At 36.8% G+C, this 17633-nt stretch overlaps 1 protein-coding gene across 1 annotated transcript; it reads left to right on the top strand.

Annotated features, from left to right (window-relative positions):
* Positions 1 to 329: 329 nt before the first annotated feature.
* Positions 330 to 1049, top strand: LOC150034855 (uncharacterized). The gene has a single exon (XM_090315163.1). The coding sequence runs from the start codon at positions 330 to 332 to the stop codon at positions 1047 to 1049; it is 720 nt and encodes a 239-aa protein (XP_090171289.1).
* The last annotated feature ends 16584 nt before the right edge of the window (positions 1050 to 17633 follow it).

The raw sequence follows: 17633 nt of genomic DNA, 5'->3' as shown, positions 1-17633 counted from the left end.
AACTCAATGAGTTGAGAGATACTAGAAAAAAATATAAGAAGGCATTGTTTTTCATCTAACAAGCTGTCGATGAAAATATTTTTAAAAGAATATCAGGAGTCTCTACTGCTAAAGCAGCATGGGATGCATTGCAAAATTTGTATGAAGGAAAATAAAAGGTAAAATTGGTCCGATTGCAAACACTTCGAGCTGAATTTGATACCATCCGAATGAAAGATGCTGAAACTATTGAAGATTTTTTCAACCGTATTCTCTTAATTGTTAATCAATTGAGATGAAATAGAGAAACAATCGAAGATCAAAGGGTGGTTGAAAAGATCCTTAGAAGCATGACTCGAAGATATAAGCATATTGTTGTAACAATTGAAGAATCCAAAGATTTATCAACTCTTTCCATCAATAGCTTAATGGGATCTCTTCAATCTCATGAGCTCAGATTGAAGTTGTTTGATTCTACTCCTTTAGAAGAAGCTTTTCATATGCAATCCTCCTCTAGAGGGCAATCTGGTGGAAGAAGAGGTGGACGTGGGGGTAGAGGCAATGGACGATCCAACATCGTAACAAATTCAGAGTTAGAGAGCAGAGATAATCAATCTTCTTCAAATAGAGGAAGGGGAAGAAGTTCAAATAGAGGAAGAGGTAAAAGTGGTGGTCGTGGAGATTTTTCTCACATACAATGTTTCAATTGTAGACGTTATGGACATTTTCAAGCAGATTGTTGGTCTAAGAAAGCTAATTCTAATCAAGAAGAAACCACTCTAATGCATGAGCAACAAGATAATGATCAAGGTCTTCTCTTCCTCACATTCAACGTCCAAGAAACAAGCACTAAGGAAATATGGTATCTTGATAGTGGTTGCAGTAACCACATGACAGGAAGAAAGGATATTTTTATATCTTTAGATGAATCTCATCAAAATGTAGTGAAAACTGGTGACAACAAGAAGCTTGAGGTCAAAGGAAAAGGAGATATTCTTGTCAAGACAAAAAGGGAGCAAAAAGAATTACTGATGTGTATTATGTTTCAAGTCTCAAACACAATCTTTTAAATGTTGGGCAACTTCTCCTAAAAGAACATGATGTTATCTTTAAAGATAACATATGTGAGATTAGAACCAAGAATGGAGGTCTCATAACGAAGGTACGCATGACTCACAACAAAATGTTTCCAATTAAAATATGCTATGAGAAGCTTGTTTGTTTTGAGACTTTAGTAAATGACTCTTCATGGTTGTGGCATTGTCGATTCGGGCACCTGAGTTTTGACACTTTGTCTCACATGTGTCAACAACATATAGTGAGAGGAATGCCAAATATTAAAAAGGAAGATCAACTTTGTGAAGCATGTGTTTTCGGAAAGCATCATCGAAATTCATTTCCGACTGGAGGTTCTTGGAGAGCATCAAAACCTCTCGAGCTTGTCCATACATACTTATGTGGACCTAGAGAACCACTACACATGAAGGTAACCGTTATTTTCTCACATTCATTGATGACTACAGTCGAAAAACGTGGATTTATCTGCTAAAAGAAAAGAGCTCTACTTTCGAATGTTTCAAGACATTCAAAACAATGGTGGAAAATGAAAGTAACTTGAAATTGAAAGCATTACGTTCGGATTGTGGAGGAGAATATATAGTCTTTGCAGATTTCTTGAAGGAAAATGGAATCAAGCATCAAAATACTTTTGAAGAACCCCTCAACAAAACGGAGTTGCAGAGAGGAAAAACATAATAATAATGGAACTTGCAAGAAGTATGTTGAAGGCCAAGAAGCTTCCAGATCAATTTTGGGGAGATGCAGTAACTTGTGCTGTTTATCTCCTAAATCGAGCTTCAACTAAAAGTGTGCAAGGTATTACTCCTCAAGAAGCATGGAGCGGATTGAAACCAACTGTTAGTCACCTAAGAGTGTTTAGGTATTGCTTACTCTCATATTTCATATGAGAAAAGAGGTCAACTAGATGATAAATTAGAAAAATGCATTTTTGTTGGGTACAGTGAGAACTCTAAGGCTTACAGATTATACAACCCTATAAGTAAGAAAGTTATTATTAGTCAAGATGTCAAGTTCGATGAAGCAAAATTCTGGCAATAGGATGCACCAAATGAAATCCAAAATCCATTACTTGTTGACATGAATGGCAAAGAAGATGCTCGAGACTTAGAGCTTGAAGAGACTCAACCACTGACTTCACCTTCTTCATCACACTCCACAAGTGATGAAGAAACTACTCCAAGGAAGACAAGAAATATTCAAGAGATCTATAATACTTCAAAAAGAATACAAGATGATGAACATGTTGATTTTGCTTTATTTGCAGATATTGATCCTATATACTTTGAAGAAGCAATTCAAGATGAGAAATGGAAAGATGCAATGGATCAAGAGATTGATGCAATCAGAAGAAACGAGACATGGGAGTTAGTCAAATTACCAGAGAATAGAAAAGCTCTTGGAGTTAAATGAATCTATAGAACAGAACTGAAGCAAAATGGAGAAGTGCAGAAATACAAGGCCAGACTCATAGTAAAAGGTTACAAATAAAAGTTTGGTGTAGATTATGAAGAAGTTTTTGCACCAGTAACTCGTTTGGAGACTGTTTGTTTGATGTTAGCCCTCGTAGCACAAAATAACTAGAAAGTTCATCAAATGGATGTCAAGTCAGCATTTCTAAATGGGTATTTAGAGGACAAAATTTATGTTGAGCAGCCCCCTCGTTATGCCAATTGTATGGGCTAAAGCAAGCACCAAAAGCCTGGTACAAACGTATCGATGATTTTTTCTTGAAGGATGGTTTCAGAAGATGTCCATATGAACATGCTCTCTACAAAAAGAAGACGAAAATGGTAATTTCTTAATTATTTTTCTATATGTTGATGATTTATCTTTACGGGAAATTCAAACATGATGATTGACGAGTTCAAAGAGCGATGAAGAAAGAATTTGAGAAGACTGATGTGGGTTTACTTCATTACTTTCTTGGTATTAAAGTTAAACAAGGTGATAATGAGATTGCAATTTCCTAAAAGAAGTGTGCAAAATATTTGTTGATAAAGGTAAAAATGGAGAATGCTTATCCTGCTAGTACTCTTATGCAACTGGTTTAAAGTTAAGCAAGCATGATGATAGTGAAGCTTTTGATGCCACCATCTATAGAAGTCTTGTTGGAAGTTTAATGTATTTAACTACAACTAGACCTGATCTTATGTTCTCAGTAAGTTTATTAAGTATATTTATGGCATCACCAAAGAGAAGTCATTAGAAAGCTGGAAAGAGAGTTCTTAGATATATTCTTGCATTTGTTGATCATGGAATCTACTATAAAAGGAATGTGGATAATGTTCTTGTTGGCTACAGTGATAGTGATTGGGGGGAAATATTGATGATTTCAAAAGTACTTCTGGGTATGTATTTAATGTTGGTTCTAGAGTAGTTTCGTGGGCATCAAAGAAGCAGGATGTTGTAGCATTGTCAACAACGGAAGCTGAATACATTTCTTTGGCTGTGGCTAGTTGTCAAGCACTTTGGCCTAGAAAGGTACTACATGAATTGAAGTGTCCTCAAGAGAAAGGAACTGTCATGTTCTGTGACAATAAATCATCTATTTCACTTTTGAAGAATCCAGTTTTTCATGTAAGAAGCAAACACATACAGATCAAGTATCATTTCATCAGAGAATTGATCAAAGATGGAGAAGTATATATCAAGTATTGCAAGACACAAGATCAAGTTGCAGACATATTCAAAAAAATCATTAAAGACAGACTTATTCTTGAAAATGAAAGAAAAGCTCGGAGTCAGTGAAGTCTAGCTTAAGGGGGCTGTTAGAAATTAATAAGCTAGATACATTATGGATAACACATTCCTAGATACATTTCTAATTTCAAGATACATGCATTTCTAGATACATGTAATTGTTCAAGTACATGAATGGTATGTATACATGTACTTCATTTATTTTGTGTCTTTTAGGAAGTGTATCTTGAGTACTATATAAAGAATTCATTTCCCTCGTTTGTATGTAAGAGAAAAGAATCAAAATCAATAGAAGCAAATTGAAGTTTGAAAAGAAACTGAGTTTCAAGAGAACAATATTCTTCTCTTATGTGTTCTTGAGTTTTGTAAGAGAACAAGTTTCTTCTCTTGAAAGTTTGTGAGATTTAGAGTGAATTTAGAGTGGGCCCATCAACGCTTTCAATAGAGCAGTGCCGACGACAAGGCCCGAGACGTTGGTGCCAGAGGCAAAATTACTGGCAGTGATGGATGAAGTGTGGGCTTCATGGCCTGGAGAGGAGTTAGTAAAAAAATGTAAAATAAAAATAAAATGTAAGTATGTTTGAGAGAGGAAGACTCACACCGTTGGTGTAGAGAAGGGGTAGGAGATATAGGAGAATTGGGTACAAAGGGATTGGTGGAATGTGATGAGAAGAAAAAGGAGAAATAGGAAAATAGATTGGGTTGAGCGGGAACATAAAACGAGCGCCCACATTAATTTTTTAAAACAACCAGGCTTTTGTTTTTTTTTTCTCTCTCTTTCATAGCGAATTTGATAAAATGTTATAATAAAAAGTTATAAAAACATATATTTCTTGTCGTGTGTAAAAAAACATTATTCAAGACGTGTGAAGATTAGATACATAAAATCCTTTGCGGTTGATAAATGCATATTTATGCCAGTTATAGATTTGAGTTTTAGCTAGTTTTTTATGAATAGTTGTTGCCATGTTAAAGTCAAGTATATCAGTCAAGTTTATCAATATTGTAAACAGGTGCATAATGACATGTTTATAGTAGTATATTAGTCAAGGGTATCATTTTGAACTATATCAATTCAATGTATCAGATTTATGAGTAATATAAACAAGTGTATGATTTACAAGTATATCAAGTTTAGTCAAGTGCTTCATTATCGAGTATATTAGTCAAGCATACCAAGTGTATGTCAGTAGTGTATCAAGTGCATATCAATAGTGAGGGCATTTGTGATATTTTACATCTTTATATGTAGTGTGGGCTTTATTTTTGCCATTTTTGTAAATAACAAATGTGTGAGCTATGAGCCTAGCTATTGTAATTTATTTTGTCTTTTTTCCATGCAGTCCATTGAAATAAAGAAAAATGTAGAAAACATTAAATCAAATGAACATACCACCTAAAATATGTATCAAGGCCACGACTACAATCTGTAATGAAAAATATGTTGAGTTTTATGCTCTAAATCTCGTGGTTTTTGATATATAAACAAAATTTATTTATTTAATAAAATAAGGAGTTATTTTATTCAAAATTTAGACTTGTGTAATTCAATCCAATAAACTAAGATCCAAGGTTATTTTATGTAACTTGAACAACATGTGATTGATATATAGGTGGATCATGTTCAAGTGATAATCTAAATGGCTTATAGTACATGGATAAGATTGGATACCTTATCCTAATAACTCTATGGATATGACCCACTTTGTAACTGTCAAACAATGTGATCTAAATCAATGTGGAGACATGCGAGTGGAGGTATCCTATGCAAAGAGTTTGTATAAGACTAGACCATGAAATATTAAATTTGTCTTTGTAACACCGTTGACTAAAGATATAATACATAGGATGTCCATATGTAACTCGATCACAATCCTTAATGAGTTATGGACTCCTTCCTGTGAGGGTTTGTCCATTCATTTGTATGGGTGAGAGTTGCCTGTTTGCCGATTCAATAAGCCTTCCATTTTAGGGACAAGACCAAGTATGGAGTTGGGAACATAGCTACACAAGATGGAATCCACTCCTTCTTGATTTTAGGGTAAGTAGATAAGTTGTTCCCTTAAGTTCTGATTTTGGGTCTTGAACAATGGGGCCCCTCCCTCTCATTGGCCTGAGAGGGATTTTGTTTATGATATGACCATAAATAGGTTGTTTGTTAGAAAATCAGTGGGACTTAAGAAACAATAGGTAATTACAAGGGTAAAATAGTCATTTAGCCTAGTTGTAATTATGAAGGACTGGTGAAGGATCGACTTCTATAAACACATAAATATTCTACAGTGCATAGAGTGCAACTATGGGTCTTTAGTGGAGTTACTTATAGTTAATGAATGTTGATTAGTCTAATTAAAGAGTTTAATTAATTAATTTTAGATCATTAGAGGTTTCAGTCTGTAGGTCCATTAGGTCTTCCTACTAGCTCACAAACAGGTAAAACAAGAATCAAAGAGTTTTGGAAAAATTTGAAGTGTTTAAATTTTATAGGGAATCATGTTAATTGTTTATGATGCAATTAATATGATGCATATAGATGCATTATAACATGAAGTTAATTTTAAATGAGATTTAAAAGTAAACTATATAATATGAAAGAGTAATTGATTTGAATAAATTCAAATAAATGGATGATATTCATATTAAAACTATAGGATAAAATTAATATGAATGAGATTCATATTAAAACTATAGGTTATATAAGGGATATTTATTTCATTGTGATTCAAATATTATTTTAATTAAATATAAGATAATTAATTAATTAGTTTAATAAATTAGTATTATTTAATTAAAATAAATATATTAGTTTAATTCATTATTATTTAATTTAAGTCAAATACTATTACGTTAACTCCCCTGTAAGGGAGTGGGGAGTTATACGGGAGTTACAACTCTCATCCCACTTTTGTTTTAATTGCAAAAATTTATGCAATTTAGAGACCGTGGATTTTTACGTGAAAATCTCTCCCTCTCTCCCAAGTTCTCTCAACTTACAGAGAAAAGTTCTCTATATAAAATTATTCTCTCTTCTAAAAAGGTTCCCACAAACCATCATTGCCAGAGAATAACGAGGAAGCCCTTTTGGTGGTGTTCTGTATATGAAAGGGAAAGTTTGTGTTCAAGGTCTGGAGAAAATTTGAAGAAAGATCTTCAAAGGTAAGCCCTTTTTCTCTGTGAATTTTAAATTCAATAGCATACTTAATTGATTATTTATTTTCTCTATTTTCTATAAAATTCCAAACGATAAATTTAGTGGCACGGCATTCAAACACTTCCACTTGGGATTCAATCCCTCCAAATTAGTGTAATCGTAATGGAATTTCATTGATAGATCAATAGTAATGAGCTAGAATCACAAGCATAATTGAATTTCTTTTGATCATGTTTACTTAGAATTATGAATCTATCACATCTAATGTTACTATTAGCGTTACTATTTAGGATCAAATGATAATGTAATAGTAAATGTGACAGATTCATACTACTCATACTGTAACAGTATACTAACTGTAACGGTAATGGTATCAACTAACGTAATTGATCGACCAATCATGTACGAGTGATAAAAGTGAGAATAAATATGGTCTAAATATAAGCATACACTGTCGATGAAGTAATAAATCTTGAGCTCATCTCCAAGAGTCGAATCCCACAAGACTATTTATGCAATTCAATTTTTCTAAGAAAGAGCTTTTCGATGAAAACCAAGGTGTAATCGGTAAATAAGTGACTTTGACGTTGAATACTGATAAAAGTAGCAAACCAAAGTGTTGAACAGGAATACAATTATGTTTCAACCAAAAGAGCAACTTGTTGTTCGCCTTGTCATTTTGATTCTAAAAGTGCTTAAAATAATGAGGGGAGAATGGTGATGAATGACTATGATGAATGGAGATGGATGATGGAGTGATTTCTTTCTTGGTAAGAAAATCAGGCGATGTGTTGGTAGTGGATGCGTGCACACCTTGTGAATGCGTACAAGTTCTCTCAAGTCAGAACCAAGTATAAATCTAATTTATGTTTCCTGGTAAGTCCAAGATCGAACACAGGAACTCAGGAATGTTTTAACGCATACCTTGTTTTTGGATCTAATGTAGATGTTTCCTAATTAACTTGAGAAATGTTGGTTATTTACACTAAGCTAACGACATGCATGCAACAAGAAATACAAGCTCGGAGGGAGAAAGAGATTTATGGATGAATGGTTCTAAGTGTAAGTGGTATGCATTGATTTTCTAGCAAATTTAGTAAGCCTATGTGATCACAATAAAGATGAGATGAAGATGGTATAGATGCTTGTCACAACCCTACCCAGACTACTCTCTGAGCCTAGGAAAGGACATGACTGCAGCAATTATTAACCTTTTTGCTGACACTTACTGTCTAATAACTCTAGCGAAAATAATCTGATACCAGCATACAATCTCATACACAGTGACTGCCTCTATGGCTAAACAACATTAAGTTTACACACAAAACATTTACAAAGATTACATTACTAGTTTCATAAGTTCTGATACCCAAAACTCTTATGTCCCTATATGAACAACTATAACATATGTACAATATTTACAGTAACGACCTAACAAACGGGTTACAATAACTTTTGTTCTTGAGTGGCAGAGCAGATGCAGAGCTACATCCTGAGGATTTGACTGCTACTTGGGGGGAAGAAAAACATTTGGAAACGAGTTAAGCTTGCTAGCCCAGTGAGTGTCTGTGCGGATGAAAACTAATCTTTCAGCATATGGACAATGTGACTATGAATCATACAAGCTCATGTCCCCGGCAACGGCGCCATAAACTTGTACGGATACGAGTTAAATGTTATGTTGTGTTATGTTTTGTATCGCTTATACACACTACTGATGGAGGAATGTAATATAAGCTCATGTTGCCATAAACTTATGACGATAAAAATGGAGTGTTATCTTTATCTATTGCGCTAATGAATGAATGAATGATGCTCTATATGCGCTCAAGTGCATTACGATAAAGACATTTTGTGCGATACTATATTCTAAGTGTATGCGTTGATAGTGATATGCTCGTAGTATGCGATGAAGTAGTGAGTGTCACAAGTTTTCTTGCGTTGAAACTAAGTATAATTCCAACGCAAGTTTCTCATAGTGATCCGAGGTCAAACACGAGGATTGTTGTCATTAAATGCGATACTTATGTGATACATGCGACCGGTTTTAATAATGAATAAAGAATTTTGGTTTGTACAGAAATATAAATTGCGCTAAAAGTAAAAATGCATTGATAAAGTAAAATGCATTGTAAAGTAAAGATGCATTGATAAAGTAAATTCCTAAACTACTATGATACATGATACATGATACAGGGGTCGAGGACTGGCTGTGAAGTTGTACAAAAGAATCTATGGATGCGATGGCAAGTCTTATGAATGAGGCAGAAAGAGAGAGTAAAGAGTAAAAACATCGCAAGTTCGTCAATCGTGTTAAGGACGCAACTAAAGTTCCCCTTTCCCTTGGCATACACCTTTCAGTGATCGGCCGCGTTCCCATACGTCTATGGTGAATCAGAGATGAACGTGATGAACACAAGGTTGTTTCCATCTCTGGAAATACTTCTCGCTTTAGTTAACGCATTCTTCCAACCTTCTCTCGATAGGTGGAATAACATCTTCACTTCTGCTCTCACAGGTGAAGATGCTATCGAGCATGCTTTAGCTAAACTTAATTGATTCCTTGACACAGATTAACTCACTCGCTTAATTCTCGCTATTTACACCGAGGATTAAGAACACATCATGGAGAAAATGGATGATAAATGTATGGAAAGAGATAGAGAGATGATATAGATGACGATGATAACATTTAATTCTAAAATTAAGCGTTTGATACATGTTTGTGAATGAGGGACTAAAGAAGATGAACACAGAAGATGAATTAGAGAACAGAAACAAATACGGAAAGAGTGTCAACATCTTGACACAGATCCCGATCGAAGACTTGTGCTTGTCGGCGTATGGATGTGGTAGAGAGGAAAGCTTTCCTCTCAAGCATGCTTTCTTAGTAGAATTGATCTTTTGCACAGAGCGTCAGCTTCGGGAATTGGAAGAATTCTTTGCTCGGAGACTCACCTCTCGGCCTTGTCTCATCGTTCTCCCGGATTTACTCTGTAAGTCTCTTTAGACCAGCCTCTCTCTCCTTTCAGTATATCTCTATATGTATATATCCCCAGTATCTGTATATGTATATCTTTTCATCAAATTTGAGGAAGCTATTTATAGGCAAGACCTTGGCTCTTTGAATTTGTGGTCCCCACTATCTAATTATGGTAGTTCTTGCAATGGCAGAATGGAAAATTCCTTTCTGTTTCACAATCAATCCGTCAGAATTTGCACAACTAAAAGCTGTACACTTGTCAGAATCGTCTACGAATGAGTTTCTCTTCACATCTTCGATCTATCGCCGCATGCGGTGTTGTTTTTTATTACCACATGCGGTTGAAATGCGTTGATCGCTAAAGCTCTTGATCGATTGTTAATGCGCCGTCATTGCGTTGATCATCTCTTCGGCGCATGCGATGTAGATGCGTTGTACATTTTGTCTTCGAGCCATTAACGCAGGCGGTGACCTATTTCCTGCAAAACAAAGACTAAAACATTCTATTTCGCCATCGCAATGGTGTTAGTGGGTGCATTTATGACATTTCATAATTTTTATATTGTTTAGCCAATTCTTATACTATCGACACAACTTTCCTCTCTTTTTGCCGCAATATCTAAATAAAACAGCATAAATAACTTGTATTTCTACAAGTTATCACACCTCCTTAGATATATGCTTGTGATTAAGCATATCTTCGACTAAGGCAATTTCGTTCAATTCCTGTCCTAATTTTGTGTCGATTGGTTGCTCCGAATGCTCCACCTCTACAACATTACTTAACAACACAATTTCCTTCTATCCTTTAATAATTCATCAACACGCTCTACTTTATTCTTTTATACAACAAACCTCTACTCAAAAATTCCCTTTTTGTTTTGAGAAGAATGTTTACCTCTTCTTGCAAAAACAACTAGTTGTGTCTTTATGTGGTGGTCTGGTTTGCATCATTTTATTAGAGACTGTTGATCATGGTTACACCCTTCGTTTTGGCTTGCTCCCATGGGTGACATGCGAACATCCAACTACAAACAGTTTCACGATTTAACTCTTATTAGGTTGGGATTTTCCCTTGCGCTGACATTGGAGTTTTTATAATTTTTTTTTTATAATGAACGAATTTTCTTGATAATGACCGCATCTGCTCAGACCTTTCCCACCCCCAAATTTAGAGATGTGCAAGGTTCTCATTACGTTGTTTTAGATAGAATAGATAAAACACTTAGTCAAAATTTTGAAAAGAAGGTTTGAGCAGAGTCTTGAAATAGAAAAGGTAAAGCAGTGTTATTGCTATGAATTATCTAAATGTTAGTCAGAAAGTGAAAAGTGTAAGAAATGCTACTAAGGGTATTCATATTACTCATCATGGCAGCGCAATTAATAATGAAAAATTAAAGACAAGGAATATCGCAATACTTGACAAAGGATGATAAGTAAAGAGGCTAACGCATACGGAAAGAATAGTTACTCAGTTGTATTAAAAATAACTAAGTATATAAAGAATTACAAATATCGCAACACAAAATTGAAGCATGTACAAAAATCAAGGTATAGCTTCTATACATAAAAATAATGAAATGAATAAAATAAAAGAATGACCGCAACGAAAAATTGCAAATTTATTGAGAATGTGGCACACCCCGAAATTTAGAGTTGCGACGGGGACTCTAGTCGAGGATTTTGCGGAGGAACTCAAGGAGCTTCTTCAAAATGCAGAGGTTGCTGTAAATGCAGAGGCACCATGGGACCATGTAAATAAGCTGTCAAAAAGTTAAAATACTCATGGTTGTGCTCTGCCATTTGTCTTTGGTTCAGGTGGATCGTAAAGATATTGCGTTGAATGTTGATCAGCACTTGCCGTGTCATCGCAATACTGTGTTGAACCTCTGTGTGGCTCTCTTGTAACTCCATTATTTGTTGGCAGAAGAATTCTTATTGATGAGAGAGAAGAGAACGCATCTCTGCTAGCTCAGTAGCAAGGGTTGTGGTGGAGGGATGCGCCTGCGATGTTTCACCATCAACGGTTTGAGGTTGAGTAAAAGTGCCTTCACCCAAATCGTGTGGGTCGTTAACATGCGGCGATGGAGGGGAAAAATGCGGTGGAGATGGAGGGGAGGAAGATGCTGCTGGAAATGCATTGGGTGAATCGGGAGCAAGGAGAAGATTTGTAAAGTGCTCTGGGAGTGGAGAGAGTGGTTCAGTAGGTGGGCTTGAAGGGCGAATAACTAAAGGTAAGGGGTCCAAGGGTATTTGGTCTTGCATTGATTGCTCTTGGACTTTTCCCTTTCCTTTGTCATATTTGCACTGCTTCTTGGGTTTTGGCTGTTGCGGCGCATTCAAATCGATAAGGGGCCGTTTAAGTGGAAGCTCAGGGCAATGAGGAGAGTCCTTGAGAAGAATTCTCAAGATCTTTGTGTTGATGAGACCATGGACTTTCGGCATTGGCTCTTCTTCAATACCTACACCCATAGAGAGGCATAAGCTCAAAACCGTCCAAGGAAAGAAATACTGGCCTCTCACACGCCCCACAAAACCTCAAATTTTCTTTGCGATCAATTGGCCCACGTTGATCGGAATACCACGTGCTATGCAGTATGCGGCCATTACTCGGTCCCTTGAAACTGTTTTGTCATGCAATGTAGGGATGAGTCGCCTTTTCACCAAGTACACCCAAAGACGTGCTTCCGGAAGCAGTTTGTTGGACGCAAGGGACTTGATGCCTTTCAAGGATACCGACCACTGAGTGCCCGATTGTGTTAATGTTCTCAGTGCATCTTCCATTTGCTCTTCTTGGGGATCATCAATAATTTTGTTACCCGGCGCATCCGGGATGTCCTTCATCTTATATAAATCATTGATGTCCCTTGCACTGAATGGCACTGTACACCCTTTCATGATCACCGCATCTTTGGTGCCATGAAGTCGTCCATTGTAAAAAGCTCTCACTACTGTTGGAATTATGATGGATGGGCATTGGCAAAATGTCTCCCACTCGTGCTCCAACACAACACTTGTAATTAAATCAGGTAGTGGCGTTGACATAGGAAAGAACCCCATTTCCATCATCATGTCATCATTTTCCTTCTTCTTTGATGGGCGCCCTTTGGTCAATGCAGGCTCACTGCTTTCAACTTTTGCTTTGCCCTTATTTTGTGCCAGCGTAAGGCGGGACCTTTGTCTTTGTTTTCGTTCCCGTTCCTTACGCTGATCATCTTCTTCCCTTCTCCAATCCGTAACTTCTTTTCTTTTGTTCTCTCAAATGCGCTGCACATTTGATTTGCGTCGTTTCTCCTTCTCTTCCTTCTTCTTCTTTTCTTCCTCTTCTTCTTCTCTCATTTCTCTTTCAAATTGCTCTGAGGCAAGAAATATGCGTTGTTCATCCTCGAGCCTTTTTCTCTCTTCTTCTGCCGAAATTGCATTGTTATGGCACGCTTCCTCATCTTGGAGTTTTCTTCTTAAATTGCCCACTGCGATGATTTGTTGCACTCGTAACATCTTTTCTTCTTTTTCCTCTTCTTCTATTTTTCTCCTTTCCTTCTCTTCTGCTAAATTTTGGTAAAATTGTGGGTCGCTTGTTGACTCTTATGGCGCATTCTCCTTGCGACGCCACATTAGAAGGGTAATGTTTGGATCCTTTCAATCTTCAGTCGCAACCGTTCTGATATGCATTGATGCCTCTTGAGGTTGCACTGATTTTCATGCGTTGACACCTCCTCTTCCACCCTTGCGTCGACATCCGGGCATGCAGCCTGATGCTTGAATTTATGAGGTGGAAATTATGGATGATATGCGTTGATGGATTGCGTTGTGCACTCAAGTTTCCCCAGAGGAATCCAAGTGTAAACTCCTCTGAGTTTCCTGGTAAGTCCAGAGTCGAACACAGGGACTTATGAAAATAGTTGCGTTGGAGATTTTTATGAAAACTTGTGGTAACCAGTTGAATAAATAAGTGTTGGGTTGTTATTACATTAATGAAAATAATAACGAATGCGACAAAGTTCGAAAAGAGTTGGTAAATGGGAAATACAATGAATATGCGGTGAACGGGTTGAGAAAGGTTTTGGCTAACACTCCTTAGGATGCATTCATGCTTTGCGATCATTCAACATGTATACAATAGTAAACCACCTCTCGGCATGAATGCCACGGCTTCTAAGGCTAGAACGCATGCGATAAATATGCGATAAGTCTATAGGGTTTACACATAAACCTCTATTTCATGACAACATGACATTCACACAAATATGTGATCACATAATATCATTCCTATTCCTAGAATGCATGCGATGCAAGTTGACAAACAGAGCTTATCTCTAAGTCCCTATCTCTTGTTTATGCAAGCCTAATCTTGCTCTTTCAAGTCAGATTCTATCCTAGCTCTCTCAAGACATTAGGTCTTTCTTTAGATTCTCTCTCGAGTAACTCTAAAGGGGTATTTTGCACAGCATAAAACAAGACAATCACAAGCAATGAACTTCCTAGATCATGTTAGCTTAGTTCCTCTCAACCTATTCAACTATTTTAGCTATTCATACGTATTAAGAGAGTGAGCAGATGTAGAAATAGAACTTCCATTGAATAAATGTAAGATGAAGTACAGAATAACGATGCAAGTATAGTAAAGAGCCTGGAGCAATTTCTTGCTACCAGGCGTTAAACTGTTTCTACTCGTGCTATAAAGATATTCTCGCTTTCGCAAGAATCAGCCCGCTCTCTGCTCTTATGCCCCAAGGTTCTCTCTCGAGCCGCCTTGGATGATCTCTGGTGTCCCCACTCTTCTCTAGCTCCGCCGTAAAATGGAAAAGAAAACTATAAACAGAGGTGTGAACTTGTAAAGAGATGTGAAGTAATCGACTGCTTTTCTTCTCTGAAGAATGCACTTGGTATTTATAGGGATTCAAAGGTGAAAGGCGGCTTCTCTCTCCTAGTTGTACAGATGGGATAGCTTTCATTCCTGACTGACACGCTAGATAATTGTCACCGATAAAGTTAGATGTACTTTTTGACCGTTATCGGCTGTCAACTTAATTTGGATCCGACTGTCGTCAGCTTTCTGTCCCATCGATCTTAATTATCCTTTCATTCGGATGTGTCCACCATGTTGCGGTGATTCTTCTTGGGTGAATGTTTGCGAGCACGATCAATGCAAAGTCTTACGATGAAGTTGCGCTCAACCGATGTATTCCTATGATCGCATTCTTTGCATTGCGTGAACGCATTATTCTGCACAAAAATATAAAGATCAACTGCTCTAATGCGTTGGACGCATGCGACCGCAATATTATAGAATTTATGCTTAATGGATGCAATTTAACATATTTTATCAATGCAATCCAACATTGTTTAAGAACTTAGCATTATGATAACGTGCATTTCTGCCTGTTATCACAGCCCTCTTCCTCTTTTCTTCCTTCTTTAGGCGCTTCTCTTCTCACCTGCGCTCCCTCTTTTCACTCGACTTCTTTTCTTTCTTCTCCTTCCTTTCCTTCTTTGGTTGGGCTTCTTCATCTTCTCCTGCCCACTTGCCTTTGTTTTTTCTTTTCTTCTTCCCTTCAGCCGTTTCCGACAGCTTCTTCGCTTCCACCTCCTCCAAAGCAACTCTGATGGGTCCCTCATAGGATTCTGTTTGAACAATTTCCTTTGCTCGGAGACTCACCTCTCGGTTTTATCTCGTCGTTCTCCCAGATTTATTTTGTAAGTCTCTTCAGACCAGCCTCTCTCTCCTTTCAGTATATCTCTGTATGTATATATCCCCAGTATTTGTATATGTATATCTTTTCAGCGAATTTGAGGAAGCTATTTATAGGCAAGACCTTGGCTCTTTGAATTTGTGGTCCCCACTGTCTAATTATAGTAGTTCCTGCAATGGCGGAATGGAAAATTCCTTTCTGTTTCACGATCAATCCGTCAAAATTTGCACAACTAAAAGCTATACACTTGTTAGAATCGTCCGTGAATGCGTTGCTCTTCACATCTTCGATCTATCGCCGCATGTGGTGTTGTTTTTTTATTACCGCATGTAGTTGAAATGCGTTGATCGCTAAAGCTCTTGATCGATTGTCGCATGCACCGTCATTGTGTTGATCATCTCTTCGTTCTTGATTGATAGGCACATGCGATGTAGATGCGTTGTACATTTTATCTTCGAGCCATTAATTCATGCGGTGACCTATTTCCTGCAAAACAGAGACTGAAACATTCTATTTCGCCATCGCAATGGTGTTAGTGGGTGCGTTTATGACATTTCATAATTTTCGTATTTCTTAGCCAATTCTTATACGATCGACCCAACTTTCCTCTCTTTTTGACGCAATATCTAAATAAAATAACATAAATAACTTGTATTTCTACAAGTTATCAATGTCTTAAGAAAGAAAACTGATTCTCATGCATAAGTCTCAACAAAAAGATCAAACTGAAATATAAATCTCTACAGTAACCTTGTACTGCAATATAAACATTTTCCAAAAATAAAGCATATAAAGTTGTTTTCATCATAAAACATTAACTGTTTCTTAGTTGAGAATAACCCTATTGTGGTTAAATCCCAATGTCAACTACTTAGTCAAGAAAGAACCCTTTTACTCGATCTTTGACTTTCACTACCTACATGCACGTAGCTATAAATAAGTACCGTCATACCTTAGGTACTTCTGCTCAGATACCTTCTCAAATATCCCTTAGTATTGAGCTGCTCGGATACCTTCTCAAATGTCCCTCAGTATCGAGCTTCAAGTAAAACTAGTCATACTATGACTTTCTCTTTAAAGCATGTAAAGCATAACATATAGAAAACATGTCTTTAAAGATACTAACGCATGCTTGGTGTATTTAAACACACATAAAGAGTTTTTCAGTAAAATTTCATACATGGCATGCGTTTAAAGCATAACTCATGGTTTGCTTGGAATTTACTTTGTAAAACTAGCTAGCATGAGAATATTCTTTCTTTAAAACATGATTTCTTTAAAACATTATCATTATTTAGTCACTCACAACTTTTAGAACTATTCCTCAAGGGTCAATATGCTTCTGTCACTGGTGTCAATCCTGTGGACACAAAAGCATATATTAGCTACTAGCATAGGTCTCCTTTTTTAGACTAACCCTTAAGTAAGCTTTGCATTTAGCCTTCCTCTAGAAGACTTTCACTTAACACATACCTTGCTGTAGGTTTAACACTTGGAAATTTCTTTGAGATTTTGGCTCATGCAAAGCTTCCAATCACTCCTCACAAACGCAACCCTCTTGTGCAACCAACACTTTGCTTTAAGTGTTCTTACAGCTGAACATGGTCGTCCACAAGTCTGCTTATGCATCCACGACTACAATGCAAGCTCTCCTCAGCCTACATAGCAGGTCCAACGCATAGAAAAGCTCAACCCTTGGTCTGTCCAAGCATTTTCTTCGAGCTGTCAGCTTACTCAACCCAAGCAGCTACCTGCTTGTTCATGAAATTCCAGATTCAACTTACGAAATTTATAACTCCAATTCTAGAGCTCATCTCAAGAAATTTCCTTCTACAAACTTGTTTAGAATTGTCTCAGAAAGCTTACGTTAAAATTTCAGCTTCAAAATTCTTGTGTTTGTCCTAGAGACTCAATTCTTTATCAGCAACCCGGATTCACCTGTGAATAGAACCTCTAGGCAGGTTTTCCCTTCTCCGGCCTTATGCCTGAATGATGAATGATGCGCTCATAAGACAAGGTAATCACATAAACCTGGCTGATGCAAGAT

Source organism: Benincasa hispida, chromosome 7 (genome assembly GCF_027475165.1).
Source record: "Benincasa hispida cultivar pf3 chromosome 7, pf3_genome.v1.1, whole genome shotgun sequence".
NCBI lineage: Eukaryota > Viridiplantae > Streptophyta > Magnoliopsida > Cucurbitales > Cucurbitaceae > Benincasa > Benincasa hispida.
Note: the sequence above shows the minus strand (reverse complement) of the source record. Positions and strands in the feature narration are given on the sequence as shown.